We start from the raw sequence: 21,019 nt of genomic DNA, 5'->3' as shown, positions 1-21,019 counted from the left end.
AAGCTGCATTATGACACAAAAGCGAAACCAAAACACGACGTCCTCCTCCTGTCGTAGGTTTTGATTATGAAATGATACTGAAGGCAAATAGGAATACTTCACAAAATGTAAACAAGAAAGAGAATCATATCCCCTTCAAAAAGTGTGTTATTCGTTCCTAGATTTATCATAAGAGGAGGATAATCTTGGAGTTAGTTAATATTGATTTTACTTTTTTTTTTTTAACCGCATAAGAATGATCCTGTTTATACCCCTGGGAGAAAGTTTCATCATGTAAAATCTTAACAATTTTGTAGCTTTCACTCTTTTGGTTTTAAAATTACATACGGCCTGGTCATTCTTTTAATTTCTCTTTTGGATTTTATTTTAGTTGTTATTGTATCCACTAAATAGATCTTAAGTTGGAAGATATTGATCTATTTTTCTCAAATAATTATTGCTTTATACACTTTTAATTGGTTGATAGGGTTGGATCATCTTCATTGAATTTTTTGATGTGAAGTAGATTTGGAAGGGAAAAAAGGCATTATTAGGCATTTATTATTTTGTGATTGTTAATGAAAATTCATTCACTATTTACACTTTAGTTTAACATCTTAATCATTAAATTCTCACCCTCCCCCCCCTTTTTTTAGATATATTGAGCTTGACATGTCTTGCTATAGCTGCAGCTCTGAATTTGGCTTCCTTAAAAAAGAGGTATATTATTTAACTCCTTTTTCTGTATGTTCTAATTTATATGATATATACAATATGCTGGCACAAAGATATTTTGAATGCTGTATTGTATTATGAAGATATTGCATCAGTGTCATAGAATATCTTGTGCTATTTGTGTAGGTATGTAATTTATTAGGATATTGAGATGTAAACCAAAAAATTCTGGTTAAAATATGCTTTAGTCTCCTGTTTATGAAATTGCTAACTTATTATTGCTTTGTAAAAAGGTTTTAATATATCTTAAACTATATCCTGGGAGGATAATTATTGCAAATACAATCAAATACTAACATAAATTTTTACCTTTTATTATATTTTAATTAAGGTTTCTTATTTTAGCTTTTTTTAAGTTTTTAATTATTAAATGACTAATTTTAGTTAATTTTTTCCATTAATTTTGAAATAGTTAAAATTAATTTAAAATAATGATAGAACATCTAAAATTTTATACAGTTACTTTCTTTCATAAAATTTTGTTAGTTGAATTTAAAGAGTAACATTTTTATGTACTGATTTTATTATCATAGAATGAAGGAGGGTAAATTTAACTATATTTTTCAGGTTGGTTGTGAAGTTTGTGGATTTTCATTCTGCTCAAAATGTTGCAAGAGGCAACAAGTTCCATCTGAAGATGGAGAAAGTAAAAAAATAATGTGCAACAAATGCTTTAAAGAATTAACTTGGTAAATAAGTTTCATATTTTATACTCATTTATTTTTGTCACTTATATTCTTCTTTTGAATTGTCTGTATTCTGTAATATTCAAAGATATTTCCATTTCTCTTATATGCATGGAATCCACTTAAAAAAAAAAAAAAAATTGAATTTTGAATTTAAAATTTGAATACCGATAAGTCTATCTGATGTCACAATATGATACTTTATATTTTTATTTGGCTTGCAGAATTCTTATATTATGTATAATTTGCAAAGTGTGATTAACAAAATAAATTCTATTCCTTTCAAGTTTATTTGTAAAATATGTTCTCTTTTTAAACACAACTTGGGGGAAAAAAGGCAGAGGAATGCATGCAGAAATAATTATAAAAATACATTTAAGGATTGGTGCACACACACACACACATAACTAAATAATTATTTTTTATTCACCCTTTTCAAATTGTTATTGCTTCCAATTTTAGTGATTGAACTTAATTGGATATTCCAATAAGTTTTGTAAATCTTTTTTAAATCAGTCAGCAATTTCTTATCAATTCCATATTAAATTTTGAATACTTCCTGCTTCAGTGATAAGGATGGATGTTCAGCCCCTAGTTTAATATTCTTATCTATAATTGCTATTCAATAAATCTATGCTACTGTGGTGATGCTTTATAAGCCAGATAACAGCTACGAGACATGAGAAATTTCTTTTGTCTAGTGGTCTCGTTACTGGGCTACGAACCCAAAGGTTGCAAGTTCGATCCTCGCTTATCGCCAATAGCAACATTGGTGACCCGATGACGAAAATACGCAAACTTCATACAACTGTTGTGGCGCCCTCTATCAGAAATAAATAAATAAATAAAAAAAATGAAGCTGATAAATAGTCAGCCAATAAAAAAATGCAGCTGATAAATAAATGAAGCTGATAAATAATCAGCCAATAAAAAAAAATAAAAATGGATAAGGCGCAACAGTCAATATATCACCACTAATAACAGCAAAAACAGGACAAAAAATCGTTCTCCGACGAACTGAAGGGGGAGTAATGTGGTGACGCTTTATAAGCCAGATAACAGCTACGAGACATGAGAAATTTCTTTTGTCTAGTGGTCTTGTTACTCGGCTACGAACCCAAAGGCGCTAGTAGCAACACTACTTTTTAAATGGTCGTGGAATGTAATAACTAAAATATTTATTTAAAAATATTTTTTATTTAATCATTGTCTTATTCATCAGTAAAAAAAATTTCTATAAAGATTACAGTGTAAAGCTATCTGACATTTGCAAAATAATTGGATTTCTTTTAAAAAAGAGCTTCTTTAATAATTTTTTACATATAATAAAAAGAAATAAGTATTTGTGTTGGCACTCTAGAAGCTAGACCATTTGCCCAAGTGTTACCAAACTTGGCATATATATATTTTGGAAAATGGAAATTTCCACCATGGAGCATTTTTTAAAAGTTTAATTAGAATTTTAATTAAGTAAAAACTAAGCAAGATTTTAACATTTTTCTGTGATAACATCCAAAAATGTTGCATTGCAAAAATGGCTTTTATATCATCTAAAGATATAAAAAAAATATCTTTTTAATAACATTAATTTCAAATATATTAATTAAATTTCTGTTTTCAATCAATTTTGAAAAAATATTTTAAGCATATTTTATAAGAATTTATTTCACACCAAATAAAAATAAAATTTAACCTGTAATAGCATTTTATATGTGCATGTGAAAAATTAATTTTTATCAGTACGTTGCCATTATATTGACTGAAGCTGATATTAAATGACTAAGTTCACTTTGATTGCAAACTAAACCTAGAGAAGTGTAATTTTCCAGCTTGTATAGTGTCTTTGAAAGTCCATAAAAACTACTTATTTTTTGTCTTTATAAAGGGTCTTAAAAGGGCTGATTTTTTTTTTTAAATTCAGATGCTTATACCTTCTTTCCAATGAAAAAAAAAATTCATTATGCTAAATCTGTCTTATTATAGGCTGCATTTTCTTTACACTGTCCAATCTTCCAGTTTGTGATGAATTTATTGAATCCAGGGATCAGTGGAAAAGGTTTTATCTGAGTTTTATAAAAGACAAAAATGTGGAAAAAATAAATTCTTTTCATTTACCTTCACTCTTTTTTCATCTTCTTTTTGTTGTTTGGATGGGAGAAAAAAATTTTCTTTCTAAAGATAATTTTATGTATTCACATAAAATCGCTTCATATTATAATTGCTTTTCTACGCATGATTTACTTATTTGTAGATCATTTATTAGTTATATTTCAACATCATTTCTTGATTCCCAATTAGTAAATTATTTAAGTATTTTTAATTCAAGTATTTTTTGTGCAAAGTATTAAAACCTTTTAACAATCTGCAAAAAAATGCATATTTCATTCATTGTGGAATTGTTCAAAGTATCCCCATAAGTGATTACACTCAAAGCTTCCGAAAATAAGAGTAAAGTAAAATATTTATGATGTTGAAAAGTTATTTGTAACTCATTTGTTACTTACTCTTGCTAAAAGATGAAAAAATAAATGCAAATGAAATTCTTTTTTTACTTTCAAGTATGCAAACTATTCAAAGAGAAAGAATTGTAACTGCCAGAAAATTCAAACTTGAGATTGATGATCCATAATTTAAACTTCTGAATAATACATTTTAAAAATTATGTCTGCCTGTAAACACAATAATTGAAAAATGTTTTAATTTGGAATGCTAAATGTGCATATTTCTACTAAATTTTGGCCAAAATAAAATTCAATGAAGGTATTTGTTTGTTTATTCAAACGCAAGTGAACAGGGTAATTTCAAAACACAAGAAGGTATTGGTAAAATTTGGCACACAGTTTTAATATCTTAAAGTTTAGATACATGTCAAAGTTTTGAACCGTATCCACCAATTAATTGACTATTTGTTGATGTGTATGTTTGCATGCATGTAACCACAGTAACAAAAGAATGCTACAATTTAGATAAAGGAAATTTGGTAGGTTAACTTGTTTCTAAAATTGGACCAAAAAGTTTCAGATCATATTCAGTTTTTTTTTTTTTCTTTTTATCCTGACATTCTGAAAATAAAAAATTGTGTACTTTTATGGCCTAGCTCAAGATACATGCTTTTTACGCCAGAGGCAGGGTGATAATACCTTTATTACAGAGTATGTAACAAAATATTGGAGAGACATTTTCAGTTTGTTTCACATGTGTTGCAAAGCATATTGAGCAATTTTTTCAAATGTATCAGATTAATGATTTGCTATTAAATTTTTATACATCTGATGTACATTAACCTATTAACTAGGTAATTAACTATTATTCAATTCATTTTGCATTGAAATATTTCGGCATACCCAGTTAACAGGTTCGTTAATAAAACAAAACAACTGTGTTTTTTAAAGGTTTGGAAGAAAATTTCTCGGCTGAAATTATTTCTTCAGTAACTGTGAAAGTCAGTATGATTTTTCTTTAACACTATATCTTATTTTGCAATTGATGAAGTGAGCACAAGCATAAGAAGGAAAAAAAAATATTGAAAGTCTTGCATTCCATAAAAGCTTAAAAGCTAAATTACATAATACATAATGGAATACATAATAAATAGATTTTCATTAAATTTTGCATAAGTAAAAAAATGTTGTTTTGCAGAAAAAAGTAAATGTGAAAAAAAAAAAACTTTCCTGTGTGATACTTTTATCAGGGTGTATAAAATTATGTTATGAAGATACTATTCTCATGAAGTTTATAGATTTCCTAATCAAATAGTTTTTATTCGATTTTGATAATTTTTACATGAAGAAAGGATGCAGTGAGTTTTTTATTAATTCTTTATTTGAAAGCTATTAATTTAAAAAACTGTGGAGATAGTTGAATTTTTTTTTTTAATTCTTTCTCCTGAACAAGCATCTGTTGAAAGAAAATTGGCATTAATTAAAATATTGAAAATGAAAAATGTCATAAGTTTCACAATATGTAGTGTATGATCAGATAAAGCAGTCAGGCTCAATAAACATTACTAAAGAATTGAGAATGTTAGCAACATCATTCCATTCAATATATTGCTTATTTTGGGGGAAACAGATAGCAAATAAAATAGTTATCAAAGGCATAGAGAAAGTTTGACTCTGATTTCTGTTTGGAAAAAGATTTTTCGTAGAAAAGGAAATTGCTAAAATTGAATATAAAACTAATGCACTTGTTTGACAAGCCAGAAGCTTTTCACTACTAACAAAATCTACTGAGTTGAGAAAAATCATTAGTAAAATGATTGAATGTGCTTGGAAAAAATCTTTAAAAAAAACAATGTTTTAATTATAAATTTTGTAAAATTAGCATTTATTTTTGTATTCTACATTTGTTTACTTATGATCTTAACCTTTTTTCAAGGAATTGGAATGTTAATGAAATAGCAGTATAACCTTTTTACTTGTTATACTGCTAACTGCATTATAATTAAATAATTTAAGTTATGCGAAGAAAATCTTTTAATAAGAATTTTCAAATGAAACTTGCATTAAAAACATTTTCAATAACAAAGTTGCTGAAAATATTCAGTAATTCTTGCTAGTATTTTATGTTTCTGTTAAAAATATTATGTTAAGTCTGGGTCTTATTTTTTTCTCCAAAGGGAGGTAAAAAGCACTTATAAAGTTCTTATTTTTTAAAGATGAAATTAGTTAGCTAATTAAAATTAGATAACTGTACATATGTAAGAAATGAAATAAACATAAAGTATGATATTTCCAAGAAAGACAAGTGTAAGAAAAGCCTTTTTGTGACCTTTTAAACTATTAGTATTTAGTTTAGTAATTCTGTAGTATTTCAAGCAAACCTGGTTTGTATATAAATTAGAATTAGAACATCCTGCAAGTATATATGCATACATATGTGTGTTTGCACATGCATATGCAGAAGCATAGGAATATATGTAATTTATATGTTCCAACATCTAATTAGTTATTAGTTATACATCACTAGTATTAAGTATATGGATCTAGTAGGAAAGATACCTTAAATGAAGTAAAGAATACTCAAGAGTTTTCGCTGGCTGATTTGTCTAAATTTATGAAATTGTTGAACAATATTTTAAACTTCATAATTCAATTAGATTTGGTTATAGAAAGTTTTATAATAAATTTTATATGTTTTTTTTAAATGCTTCTTTAATTTAAAAGTTTTAATGCTAAGAATATGTCACTGAATATATTTCCTTAGGACTGAAAGGAATTTGTCAAGTTTTATATCTTAGGACTGTATAAAATTTAGGCTTCATAATTTTTTTAAAAGTATATATATATATATGTTGAAACAAAATAAAATATTATTATTTGCATCATTTAAATACTTTTGAAAGTAAAGCTGAAAATCTAATTATTATGGCATAAATTATAAAATAAATTCATTAGTATACATATGTCTTCAAAGTTGACGATTATTTTTTCTGTACTGATATATTTTAGAAAACTTATGATTTTAATTAAAAAGTTTTTGTATTAATTGAACTTTATGGTTTTTAAATTTCTATATAAAGGCTAAGATAGAATGAAGTAAAAAATTAAAAATGCATTTATATTCATATGGGAAATTATTTATACATTAATTATTGAAGTAAGATGTTATTTTACATTGTAGCATAAGAATTGACATGATGGATTTTATGTTATACATTTATTTAACATGTTAACAAAAGAACAAATTAGTCATCATTTTATATTATAAAATTTTAAAAAATGAATTTGAAATGCTATATTTATAAATATATAATTAACACTTACTGATTTTTCATTTATTTTAGTGATGAATCAAAACCTACATCCAAACCTTCACCTCCTTTAGCCCATAAGAGGTATGTAATGGAAAGAAGATTTTATTACTTTAAGTATTTTTTTACCATCATTATATTTATATAATTTTTTTTTTTTCATTATTACAGTATTTTTGTAGCTTTCTTTATTAGATTTTCTGCTTTCAAATCAAAAGTTCAAGCTTTAAAAAAAAAAAAAGCTACGAAAATCATTACTTTTTCTTCAATTCTTAATTATTTTATTTGCTGCTATAATTGATCATTCAAAGTGGGCCTCCTCCATGGTTATAGAATAAATTTAAACTGAGATAAACTTTTTTTGTTTGCAATATTTTTTTCAGCTTCAATAAAATCAATAGTTTTTATGATTTTTAAAAGAAGAATTTTATTTTCACCTAATTTATCTAGAAATATTTCCTAGATATTGTTTTAGCAATCTTTCACCAGATATTGTTTTAGCAATCTTTCACCAGATATTGTTTTAGCAATCTTTCACCTGTTTCTATATCCCTCTTTCTATAAATTTCTATAGTACTTTACATTGCAAAAATATTAATGTGGATTATGTTTTTAAATTCATTATTTCAAAATGTAATTTATTTTTACAGACGTATGCAGGCTCTGAAGAAGCAGTCTTTCAGTGTGGATTCTTCAGCTCATATTAGATTGAAGTCACAGATGTCAAATGAAACTGATAAAGATCTTGCTGAAAGACTGCAAAAATTAAAAAGGGATCGTGTGAAAGGTACTGTTATTTGAGTTAATTATATGTATATATGTGATAAAACCAATTTATCTGTACCATTAAATTACATTCTTTTTAATTTTGCTTAATTTTTTAAAATAAAAATCTCTTTAGTAGTATATAAGTTATATATATATATATTTAATACACACTTCTAATATTTATTATATTTGTTGTACTTTTTTTAGATAAAACTGTCCCCTGTAAAAAATATTGCTTAAAGATTACATGCTTAAACTTAATAAGTAGATTAATTGATGTGAAACTGTATCAATTTATTTTTAAAATACTTTTGGAAAGATGGGTAATATGAATCTAATGGCCAGTTACTTATTCAAATTATCAATTTGTTCAAAAAGAGAAATTTGTTCAAATGTCTAATGTTCTATATTTAAACTATTGTATTTTTCTCATTAAAAAATTCTTGTTTTTAGTAATTCATAAAGGGAAGTTGCAAATTTATAATGAATATATATATATATATATATAGCAACTATTCTACATTTTTTTTATTCATACACCAGTGAAATATGTATTATGAATAGATAATATTTTAAAATCTTTTTCTGATATGAGGTTTTTAAATAAATTTTTGAAAGAGAAATTCTTGTTGAAGTATTTTCTTAATATCTTTACAGGTGAGAATTTAATTTATTATGATACTTAGAAACTTAGAAATACTTACGTATACTTTGTATTTAGAAATTTAAATTTAATTAAGGCTATGTAATATTTTACTTTTTGTGATTGATTTATATCTATTGCAATGAAATTTTCTTTATTTGCACACTTTGCCAAAAATATAGTCTTACATTTGCACATTTAATATCAAGTATCGTACTAAGAAAACTGTTTTTTATCATTTATCGGCTCTTTAACCTAGAGTTTTAATAAATTTAGCAAAAATATAATTATTTGATTATTTCTAAAAGAATATGTGTTTCATTCTTATATATTTAGCTGCTTCACCAAGTGAAAGCGAAATTGAAGAGAGATTGGCAAAATTAAAAGGAATGGATCCTGGTAAATATAAAGCTCCTCCAATACAGGTAAAATGTATAATATGCTATAGATTTTGTCCATCCCCTACCATGCTGTTTAATTTGCCCTACTCCCATTCTTTTAATAATTTTGATAATAAAATAAAGCATGCCCTGTTGTATTTCCTTCAAGCATTTATAGAGTATTAAATCAGAAAATTAACCTAAACATTAATTTCCATCTGAATGGGAATTGGCCTTTATTTTGTGGCACTTATGTTATGACCAGCTTATGTGCTATCACTTTTCCCTCTTAAATAGTAAATTGTAAAAATAAAAGCGATCCAATATTATGAGAAGAAACATTTGTCTAAAAAAAATTGTAAAATGGAAGTAAATCCAAGATAATTTGGAACTAAATGCTTGTTCTTCAATTGAAGAAATCACTAACATATATATATATATATATATATATATGAATTTTCTAATTGTATTTTTTTAAAAAAATCTTTAATGTTTTATTATATAATTTTAATATATTTTAATAATTTTTTCATTGTTTTTATTTTATGAATTTCTTATTGGATGTAATAAACTATCAAAATCTAAACTTCATTGAGAATACTGATATTTTATTGATGTATGTTTAAGAACAATTCTCCCTTTTGGAAGGCTTACTAATTATTTATACATATATGACTAATTACATAAGTAAAAGAAAACTAAATTTTGCAATTGATGAAATTTATTTTGAGATTTTTTTAAAATTTTGTTGAACCAGTATTAGTTTGGATTGTTAAAATGAAATATTTAACTAATGGCAATTGTATATATCTTGTAGGAGAAAAACTTTAAAGACAGAAATTTTTTAATCAGTTATCTAGCAGACATTTTTTTAGGAGAGTATTCTTGGTGTTGAGAAATTGCGTCTTTTAAAATTACTAATTTCATTTTAAATTTTACTTGAAATTTGACTATAAATTAATCTAATTATATGATGCAGAAGAGATTTTTTGAAAAGAAGTATTGCAAAGTAATTAAAGTTTCAAGGAAATGCGATTTTTTAAAAACAGATTCTGAAGTAAGGAGATACAGATTCTTTTCCTATATGTTTTCATTAAAGAAAATTACATGCTTCCACTTTCTATAATTTTTATCAGTCATAAAACAAGTAATTTGATTATCTAAAATTTTTTTAGCATTGTTGCTGTTTATTTAACGACTCATTTGCTGAGAATACATTTAAATTTTTGAATCCATTTTATTTTTGATTTATTTTATTTTTCAATTTTATAAAATATGTCATTCAGCTAACACTTTGCATTATTCATGTTTTTATGTTTATACTATATTATATCTATATATATGCCTATTATATTTATTAGTTTGTTTTTGCAAGGTATTTAGACCAACTGAGAAAATAACTGCAGAAGAACAAGCTTCTAATCTTATTACACAAGTATCAGAAGAGGTTGCATTGGATTCTCGGCTTGTAAAACCTGAAGATGAAATAGCTGCTCGTTTAGCTAGATTAAGGGATGAACCTATACCTCCCCCCAAAGTAAGGTTAAATTATAAAAAAAGCATATCTGTAATAATGTCAGTTTATCCACATTCTAAAAATAGTGGCTTTCTAATCACTCAAACTTAGGCTTCACTTTAACATCTGAATTACACAGGCTTTTATTTTCCCATAATAATTCTAATATGTGCCAAATCCGAAATGTAGTACCAGTAAATTGCTTTCTAAAACTATATCAGTTCAAAATACTTTCTTGTAACCTCTTTTTCTTGCTTTCTACTTTTCTTTTCAGACTGTGTCTCTCGCTGGTCATGGCACTTACAAAAAAATCTTGCTATTGGATAAAAATTGAACTCTTTCCATAACATCATGATGAATAGTTGTTAAAGAACTCTATGCTTGCTTCTCTTTTAAGCAAAAAATGTTTCTTGTGTATATTTATTTTTTGAAACTATATTTTTTAATTATTTATTTTGCTTTTTCTTTTTACTGAACCTCTAATATTATATTCAACTGTTTTCATTTTCTGCTTTGTGTTATCTCTTAGCATGCATTTATCCTATCCCTCTTTAGATATTTAAGAATTAAGATCTTTAATTTCAGTGATCACTTATCATTATTATTTAATTTATTATATTATTTTCATATAAAAAAGAAACTAAATTTATGTCATTGATTTATATATGCATATTAGTGTAATTTGATATTAATGCAAGCCATTTATTTTAATGAATTCTATATATTAAATCACAGATGATAATTTAATTTTTTTTTGAAATGTGACAATGGATTTGAAAATTAATTTTTAAAATTTTTCATTTCAAATGTAATTATTTATAATTTTTAAAATTTTTGAATCGACTAATGAGAAATATACTTTAAAAATATTTTAAACTAGCCGCCTTTGGTGACCAGCCTGTTCGCCAATCTTAATGTTCGTTAAAATTTTAATAATTAAATATTTTATGCAATTCCAACTTTAATAGATTCTTCAGCAAAATATTTTAAAACTTCAAATTTTGATAGTCATATAATTCACTCATAATATTATAAAGGCCTTCAGTCATAACGTGATATGTATCTCTCTAATTTTCTGTTACCCCTCGTAGAATTTATGCTTTAAATTAAAGTGTAAAGGATTAATCTGCAATTAATATAATAATATTTTTTACTGAAATAAAGCATTTTTTTTAATAATATGATTACTGATAATAGAGTCACTGAGCGTTTAAACTTTATGGGCACTAAAGAATATCTTTCTTAATTTATGTAATATCTCAAGAATTTGTCAACAAAATTTTCTCAGATTCATCATGAACGGATCGATTCATTAACAATGTTTCATTTTAAATGCATCAAACACTAAGAAAATAAAATGAATCGTTTAAAATAATCGGTCGAAAATAGGTTTCAAGAAACTACTTAAAAAACGATGTACTTAAAAATATAAGCATATATAAAAAATATATATAACTAACATAAATACAATTTAATTACAAAAGCATGCAACTAACCTAAAAATAATTTAAATCATTGAAAACAGGTTAAAAAAAACTACTTAAAAAACGATGTACTTAAAACTATAAGCATATACAAAAAATATATAACTAACATAAATACAATTTACTTACAAAAGCATACAACTAACCTAAAAGTAATTTAAATCGTCCGTTGATAATGGTTGCCATGCCAACAATCAGAACACAGTGCGCATGCGTGAATTTTCTTCGCCTTTTACGGTAACGCAAATGCGTGAATTTTTCTACGCCAGTTGGGGTAACGCTATGCAGATTATACATTTTTAATTTCCTTTATTCTGTGTTATTTTAATTCAAAAGTACTTCAGAATGAATCTGAAACATGGATTAATTTACAATGTTTAATTTTAAATGCATGAAACATTAAGAAAATAAACAGAATCGTTTGAAATAATCCGCCGAAAAATCTTAACCCTAGCCTCATTACTGTTGGGAGAAAAAAAGAACTAAAGCCTAAATCATTTGGCGTTGGGGAAAATGGAAGATTATTTTGGCAGACAAGTTGGCGTTGTGGAAAATAGATTTTTTTGGCGGGAAAGTCAGTTTTTAATTAATAATTAAAATTCTAATTAAAATTTCAAAAAAAGGGACCCCAGGTGCACATTCCCGACCTCTAAGGTATACATGTACCAAATTTGGTAGCTGTATGTCAAATGACCTGGCCTGTAGAGCGCCAACACACACACACACACACACACATTGAGCTTTATTATAAGTATAGATATAGATTATGAAATTGACATCAGATCCTAATAGTATGTGTTTAGTAGTAAAAACAAACAAATAAACTTTTATCAATTTTTTTGTAACAAATAGCATAATTAGTATTTGCTTTATTATCCAAGTAAGAATTATTAATTGGTAGTAATCTTTAATTTTATAGAAATATCTTTCAGTAAATATGAGTTGAGTGGATGTTATATCGTCAATAATTTATTCTCCCTCCATTCCTCAAAAATGTATATTTTCTATTCCTTTTGCATGTACATTTTATAAATTTATTTGATTTTAATAAAGTTGTTGCTATTTTTATTACCTGATAAATATGTTATTAGTTATTATAACCTTGTTTAGATTATTGGAAATGAATCTTTGCATGTTAATATTCATTTTAGTAATAGTTTGTAAACTTTTTTGTTTTTATTTTAAATAACATTTTTCAATTCATTGTATTGACTCATTTATATCTTTTTAATCATGTATTAAGTCTACTTTTTTTAGAGAAAGACAGAAGAATTCAATATTCCACCATCCCTTGCTCCAGGAGAGACTGAAGAAATGCCTATAAGTGATGAATATTCTATGTTGCATGAAGAATCGAGAAACTTGTCCGATCAGGCATGTAAAGAAGTGAAAAAGCTGAACACTGATATGGAGTATAAAAACTTACTATCCACCATGCAAAAGAAAAAAGGCATCTCTTCTTTTATTGCAATCTTTTTTTTTTGTATAATGGAAAAATGTATAATATTGCATTGAATTAGTTAATATCTTAAAATGTGGTTTCAGTTTCTGACAAATAAGTTAAGAATTTTATAAAATTAGATTTATATTTTTCTGTCAATAAAACCGTAATTTAAACTGCATTAATAATACTTTAGCAGTACTTAATGTCCTATTCAGATGTGCATTGAAATTTTTTTTGTCTGCTTAAAGGGGATTTTGTGTTTAATGCAAAGTAAAACTAAATAAATACTGCTTCAGACAGTTAAATTGGTCAAAGTTGGAAATGGCAATGAAAAAATAGTGAATATGCTATGCATTCTTTATTTCCAGTTATAAAATGAAGCATTTGTAGGCATATTTCACCACATATTTGTTTTTTGCTTTCTTCTCATAGTTCAACTTTTCAAATTTTTGTTTGTAGCATTTACACCTAATTTTCTTTCTGTATATTGCTTGTAATTGCAAGTCATTATGACTTAAGACAGAGCTTGCTTAGTAAATTTTTGCAATAAGATATTGGGGGGAGGGGTATTCTAAATTTTACTCATATAATCTATTCATTTAAAAATCTAAACATCCCTCTTCTCAAAAGACAAGAACTGTAATCAAAAAAATATATATCTGCACAATATTATTACAACTCAAGTGTTTATTTTTCTACAAAGTGTAATTTTTTTTTGTCTCATTGTCTTAAGGGAATTTTTAACTTAGTACCATGCAGAAGGGTTCTGTGAAAATTTTGTTTTCTTTCATAAAGCATAAAATAAACTTTATTTAAAATATAATAATTTGAGTTGAAAGTCTTATAACATCATAACTGTTTTTACTAATGTCTATTTGTTTTGTTTGCATTTATTGTTTAGACTTTTTTCCCCCAAAATACATATCAAGTATAAAAAACTGATGTATATTTTGTTATTCTCTTTTTTTTGAATAGAAACAGAAAGTGAGGATGATGAAGAAGAGGCAGATAAGCTAGTTGAAAAAGTAAAATCAACTTATTAAATTCCCTTATAATTCATTTTAAATTTATGATTATATTTTATTTCTTATAAAAATTTATGGTGCTTGCTTGTTTTTACAATTCCTGCAATAAAGAAGCATGATGATCTTAACACGTGAAAACTACCTAGTAGCCCTGTTTTTATGAAATTCTTGACATAATCTGAAAATTGGCAAGTAAATCTGGGAATGTGACAATCTTAACATTATATGTATAATATAATTTGGCTGTAGTTGCGTAATCTCGAAATCGTCAAATAAAATTAGGGGCCATAAAAATAAACAAGTACCAAATTTACTTATAATTTTTCTTATTGTACTTGACCTTAATCTTTTTCCTTATAACAGACTTTTCAATAATATATTAACTAGTTCTCGCCAATCATAATTGTGTAACTAAGGATGGTGGTGGATTTGAAGGAGCTTTCAATAAATCACTGTAAATAGCACCTAATTATTTTTATCTGTGTGTTTTTTTAAACCATCATGGTATAAAACTAAATATATTCAAGATACTTATGAATATATTCTTATTCAATATATTTTCCTTCAGGAATAAATCTTCACTTCAGTATGTTTTCATAATTGTAATTAATCACTAATTTTATGAGAAATTAGCATGTAAATTGGTACTTGAACTCCTGAAAAAATTGAGACCTTTTTATTGTTTATTATCTTACATTTTGATTGTTTTAACAAAAATATTTTTTTTTTTAAACTAGCTCTTCAAAATTCTTTTTTTCATATTGAATTAAAATTTCTTAATTGAAACTTTAAGTTTTTTTGTTGATATTTTAATGCTATTGTTTATAATTCACAAAAAGTACTGTTGATTTTTGAGTTTAATTAAAAATAAAGTGAAAGGAATGATCCCCCCCCCCCCCCGTCTGAAGGAAGTAGAAAATATACTTGGGAAGTAAGTAATTTGTTGATTTGAAGGATAGAGTTAAAAGACGTATCTTTGCAAATTATTGTAATGATTAAATATTTATGGCAATTATTATAATTTGAAAGTTGGCTTTTCACTTTAAAACTTGTTATACATTGATTGAAAAAATTCCCAAGTAAAATTACATATATAACATGAAGAAATGCTAAATTATTGAATCATTTCAATGATTAAGTTTTCTTCATGTAAGACAAGTTTCTATGCTTCTTAGTAAATATTTACATTTAATCGGATATAAAATATAATTGCAATAGGATATAAAATATAATTATAATAAGATATAAAAATTATATATTATTTCATATGTTATATTACTTATATGCCTTATTTTTTTAGTTTAAAAAAGATACTAAATTTTTAAAAATAAATTCCTTTTATTAATAATTGTTCAGAAATACTATTACTATTTTTTTTAATGAAATTCATTTATTTTTAGAAGGACTCTGACAAATTGGCAGGTTTTTATTTGATATTTAAAAAATAATAATTTAATAAAATAATGATATACTTTTATGCTGCCTTGTTGTTTAAAAAAGTTTGAGAGTGATATATTCTTTTCTGAAAATTTGAAATAGTGTTCTTACTTACATTTAGCTCTTAGCCACACAACTTGATGATGTGGATATGGAAGAAATGGATAGTTTAAATGATTTAGATGCTGATAAATCATCCAGTAAAGCAGGAAATAAGGTAATTTTCTTTTTTTGAATTTTTTTTCTTTTTTATTATTTTATAACAAGTAAAACAAATAATATTCTACTATTAAAAAAATGGTTTGTTCAATAAACTGTAGTAAACTTTCTGCATATTTTCAGTTTTGTTGAAATTTATAATAAGTCAAATATAAATAGGTGTGCCTTCAAATTGCAAAATCTAATGAAGAATTATAGAAAATATATTTGAAAACTATGCTTTAATATTTCTTGTATAATGAAATAGTGTTTTCAAAAAGTTTAGAAAATGCCAATTTATTCATGACATGGAAAATGTATATAATTTTGGTTTTATCATCATAAAAGTCATGTATAATTTTGTTATTATATATTGCTTTTGAATATATTTTTATTTTCTTCTCTAGTGCTGAACTAGACAATAGATTTAATGCCATCTAATAGACTTTTATTAAAATTTTTTAACAGTTTTGGTACCGTAACTTAATTTTTAACAGAGAATATTAGGTTGTGCAACTTAAAATTCTACTTATATTCTTATTCTATAATTTTTACTTGAAAAATGAAGTCACTGAATAATGAGTATGCTGAAAAGATTTTGAAAATTGGCAGCATTCACACTATTTATTTAAGGTTGTTAGTATTGTTACATACTATCCAGTAGAAAATTGCTGGATTATTATTTAAATTTTCATAAAAATGCATGTGAAAACTCAAGTATGTTTATATGAAGAATCTATGAAACTATAACTGCCTTTTAGAATTTCTGCATTTTCTTAAATAGATTTAAATCTGTAAATTTTGAAACTTATCAATTGTTTTTTTGAGCAATTTTATGTTAATATCAAAGCTTTTGACATAATATAGTAGTAGAACTTGTGTGTGTGCTATGGTTCTTTCATATTATTCATATTTACGTCATGCATTACCATCTGAATGAGTTGTCAGTATGTTCATATGTACTTTTTTCTCAATAGTTTGGAAAATATAAGAGATTAATCTGAAGGGAAAACAGCAAGTCATTGTTCATAATCATAAGAATGAATTAGTGCTAAAATTTAACCTGTTAACCAATTATTTAACTTGTATTCAGTCTGTTGTACACTAATTAAAAAGCTTATAAATGACAAAAAAATGCAAAAGAATTAAAAGGATTCTCAGGGCTTAAAATTACCATATTGAAAAAAAAAAAAAATAATTGCTAATATATGTATAAGAGTTTGCATTAGTGAATGTATTAGGGCTTATGTAAAAATTCTTGAAAATGAATTTAATAAAGTGATTTGATATTCTTTTGTAGGAAAGTGTGGATGAAGAAGAATTACCATGGTGTGTAATATGTACTGAAGATGCCAAAATAAGGTGCTTTGGTTGTGAGGGAGACTTATATTGCTCACGTTGTTTCAAGTAAATTTTTAACATATTAATTTTGAAATTTGATTATTTACATTTAACTGTTTGAAGAATGATTAAAATTGTACATTTATGTCATGTTTTTTTTAACTTTTAGATTTTATTTGAATTTCATATTATTATTTTCTATTAAATTTCAAGTTAGAGTTAATTTATTGGTAATTTCAAAAATATCTAAGTAAGCTAATATATTGTTCTTAAATAAAATATATAGAAATGGTCCCTCCCCAAAGCTTTCTTGCATACTCTCCTCTTCTTAGCATAAAACTGAGAACTTTGGATAAACCACAACTGCCTTGTATGGCATTGGCAAACAATAGTTACAGAACTTTGATCTTTGGGGTGAATTTAGCATTTTTATTGAATCTGCCATGGCAATCCGTAGCAATTTTTTTGATGATTAATTTCTGGCATTAAATCTGGCCTGCTGAAAATCAAACCTGTGTTTTAGATGCTGTGTTTCACCAAACTGATAACAGAACAAAGATTGTAATCACAAATTAAAATTCAGATTCGTAACCTGTAGCACTGGCAGTTATAATTACTATACGGGTAAACATTTCTTTAGATACTTAAAAATTATCCTGGACAAAATAAAAAATGAAGACAACTTTATTATTTCTAGTAACAAAGAAGTATTGGATTTTCTTAAAGATAACAACATTAATAAACTTAATACTTTTGATTTCGAAAATTTATACACTAATCTACCTCATGAAAAATTAATAAAGGTCTGCACTTTTATATATGACGAATATTTAAATGAAAATATCATTCCGTAAAATAACTGGCTTCAGTTATGTAATTTTAATATTACTGAAAATTACGTGTTTAATGGTATTAATTTTTATAAACAAGTCAAGGGCATTCCAATGGGAACAGCTTTCTCAAGTGCTTTAGCTAATATTTTCCTGCATTACTATGAGAAAAAATAATTAAATATAATTTAATAAACGGGTGGAGATATATTGATGACCTACTTTTGATTAACTTCGACAATACTAATATTATTACTAATTGCTATCCAAAAGATTTAATTCTAAAAGATACAAATAAAAATCAACTTGAGGCTACCTTTCTGGATTTAAAAATCGAAATTGCTAATGATAAAACAATAGTTGGTATATACGATAAAAGGGATGATTTCAACTTTAAAATAACAAAACTATGTAACTACCATTCCAATCTAAACTCTAAAATTTTCAAAAATCTAATTTTCTCACAAGTTAACAGGATCAAAAGGGTTTGCAATAATAAAAATTCTTATATTGAAGCATCAAACAACCTCCTTAAAAATTTAATTAAAAATGAATTTCCTAGAAATTACTGTAATGTCAATTTTTTAATTAAACAAGGTATGGTTTGGGATTAATCCTTTGGCTTAAATAAAAATAGAACTTTCCTTGCATATTGGATCACTCAATAGATGGCGCTGGGAGCCTACATCTGTTTACATAATTTACCGCTAGTTTTTTAAAAACAGGGAATCACAATCAATAGTTTAAAGTTTCCTTCACTGTTGATGGTATGTACTGGCCTTTTCGTTTTTAATTTTAGTGCTATTTTTTGTTTTTATTGTTTTTTTTTTGTTATTGTTTTTTTACTTTGTTGTGGTTAATTTCTTCTTATTTGTTGTTTTATATTTCCTTTCTGTTAAAATGGTATATCTCTTGAGCATAATTTCAGGGGATTTTCGGGTCACGAGGAATCATTATTAGACAATGTCTGTATTTCCTCACAGAAAAAATCCCTTTCTTTGAATCCCTGCCTGAGGGTGACCCTTGAAAAAGTCTTCAGGCCAGATTCTTTTTTTATATTTTTTATAATTTTTTTGGTTTAATTTTTATTTGATTTTTTGTTTTTCCTATTAACTTGATTCTAATACTTTTGTATCAATTCATCTGTGTTTTAGAAGTAGCTGCAATTGTGCTCTCTAAATACTATGAAGTTCTTTTTTGGTTTTAGTTTAAATAGGTTATAAATTTTAGTTGCAATTTCGAAACTTTTTTTGTTTCGTTTTCATTTTAGTTTCGTTTTCAAACTTTTTCTTACTTAAGATTGGTTACTTATATATATATATATATATATTATTACAAATTAATTTATGAAAACAATTATAATATGAACTAAATATTATTAATATGTTCAGTTTCTTAAAACTTAAGTAAATGAAATTTTATTTATTTATTTCATTAGTGATGCAATAGTTAAAATGTGGACAAGTATCTAGTTTGTTATAAAATGTATTATTGCTGTTCCCTTTTAGAAAATAATTCACATATTATATTTCTGTAACAACAGTTACTGCCACATTAATGGTAAAGTACAAATAGAAATGCTCTAGAAAAAGTTTAAATGTTTTCATTTCTATTTTCAGGGAGTGCCATGATAGTTTGGATATAAAGGATCATAAAACTTGCCCCTATCTTCCACCCAAAGTTCCAATGATGTAATTGCTTTGACATCAATCTTTAATCTTTGACAAATTTTTAGTGATATTAGTTGAAAGGGATATTTTGCACTGCTGTTGGCATAGAAAATGTATATATCAGTGTGTATTTTTTATCAAAAAGTATGTAAATTTTTGGCTTTTACACTATTTAATCACTGTTTTGCTAAATATTTATATATGTATTTTTTTGTTTATTGGTAAGCAAAGTTTATACTTTAAACAATATATGTAAAAGATTCAAAAATTGCTATCAAATATTTTTATGGAAGAAAATTGTTATATATTATATTGAAATAAGTTTCTAGTTTTATTATTTTTAAATCAGATTATTTTTCTGTATTTTTAAAGCATTAAAAAAAAAGGCATTTTTTAAACAACATTCCTTTTATTGCAAACTTATATGCTTCAAATGATATCTATATGTTAAATTGAAATTTTTTATTGTTTTGTTAATCATTTCATTTTTTGTAAATTTCTGTAGCTGCTTGTAATAACTATTTGTTGTTGTTGTTTCCCTTAGAATCTGTATGTCTCAAAAAATATAGAGAAAATAAACCTGTTGTATTTCCTAATCTATATATGATCTGTTGTCTTCTTAATTCAATAGAAAACATGCATTAGTTTTTAACATGAAATATTCTTATTTGCTATAACTGTTTTATTTTATAATTAATAATATTTATAGCGAACTTGTTCCCACAACCATTTATTGAGTCTTATTTCAATATGTGCTCTTGGTATTTGATTCACTGCTTTAAAAATAAATGTAATGAAGCATTTAACTAGTCAAAATGACTTGCATATCATTTCTGCCTGATCATATTTTCATTTGCTTCTTGAATTGATTCTCATGATATTTAATATACTCATAATAAAAAAATATGTTAATCTAAACATAATTTTATTGGTTTCTAAGCAATATCTTTGAAAAATAATCAATATAAATTATTCTTTTTTCAGCTACCAAAAACGTGCTGTTTAGCTATGAGACTTGGCAACATCTGTAGTATTTTTTTCCTATTGGAATTCAAATGATTGTTAAAAAAAATATCATTATATTCTAGAGACATTGTGGGTTAGGTTTTAAAAACTATGTAGGAAAGTAAA

The 21,019-nt window shown here is 25.4% G+C and overlaps 1 protein-coding gene across 4 annotated transcripts; it reads left to right on the top strand.

Annotated features, from left to right (window-relative positions):
* Positions 1–2: 2 nt before the first annotated feature.
* LOC129984247 (abscission/NoCut checkpoint regulator-like) lies at positions 3–20,998 on the top strand. 4 transcript variants are annotated; one of them, XR_008785474.1, is made up of 13 exons: positions 5–142; positions 636–699; positions 1,282–1,403; positions 7,186–7,236; positions 7,803–7,939; positions 8,900–8,988; positions 10,319–10,480; positions 13,201–13,393; positions 14,363–14,412; positions 15,971–16,066; positions 17,348–17,454; positions 19,838–20,032; positions 20,873–20,998. XR_008785474.1 is itself a non-coding variant. In XM_056094083.1 (12 exons), the coding sequence occupies exons 1-12, from the start codon at positions 72–74 to the stop codon at positions 19,911–19,913; spliced, it is 1,218 nt and encodes a 405-aa protein (XP_055950058.1). In that variant the 5' UTR covers positions 5–71; the 3' UTR covers positions 19,914–20,295. The 4 variants fall into 4 exon arrangements, 3 of the variants coding, with proteins under 3 accessions (XP_055950060.1, XP_055950058.1, XP_055950059.1); XM_056094083.1 differs by lacking the exon at positions 20,873–20,998 and having other exon boundaries at positions 19,838–20,295; XM_056094084.1 differs by lacking the exon at positions 20,873–20,998 and having other exon boundaries at positions 20–190; positions 19,838–20,287.
* The last annotated feature ends 21 nt before the right edge of the window (positions 20,999–21,019 follow it).

This window comes from Argiope bruennichi, chromosome 9 (genome assembly GCF_947563725.1).
Source record: "Argiope bruennichi chromosome 9, qqArgBrue1.1, whole genome shotgun sequence".
NCBI classification, from domain to species: domain Eukaryota; kingdom Metazoa; phylum Arthropoda; class Arachnida; order Araneae; family Araneidae; genus Argiope; species Argiope bruennichi.
This window is presented reverse-complemented; position numbering and strand designations above follow the sequence as displayed.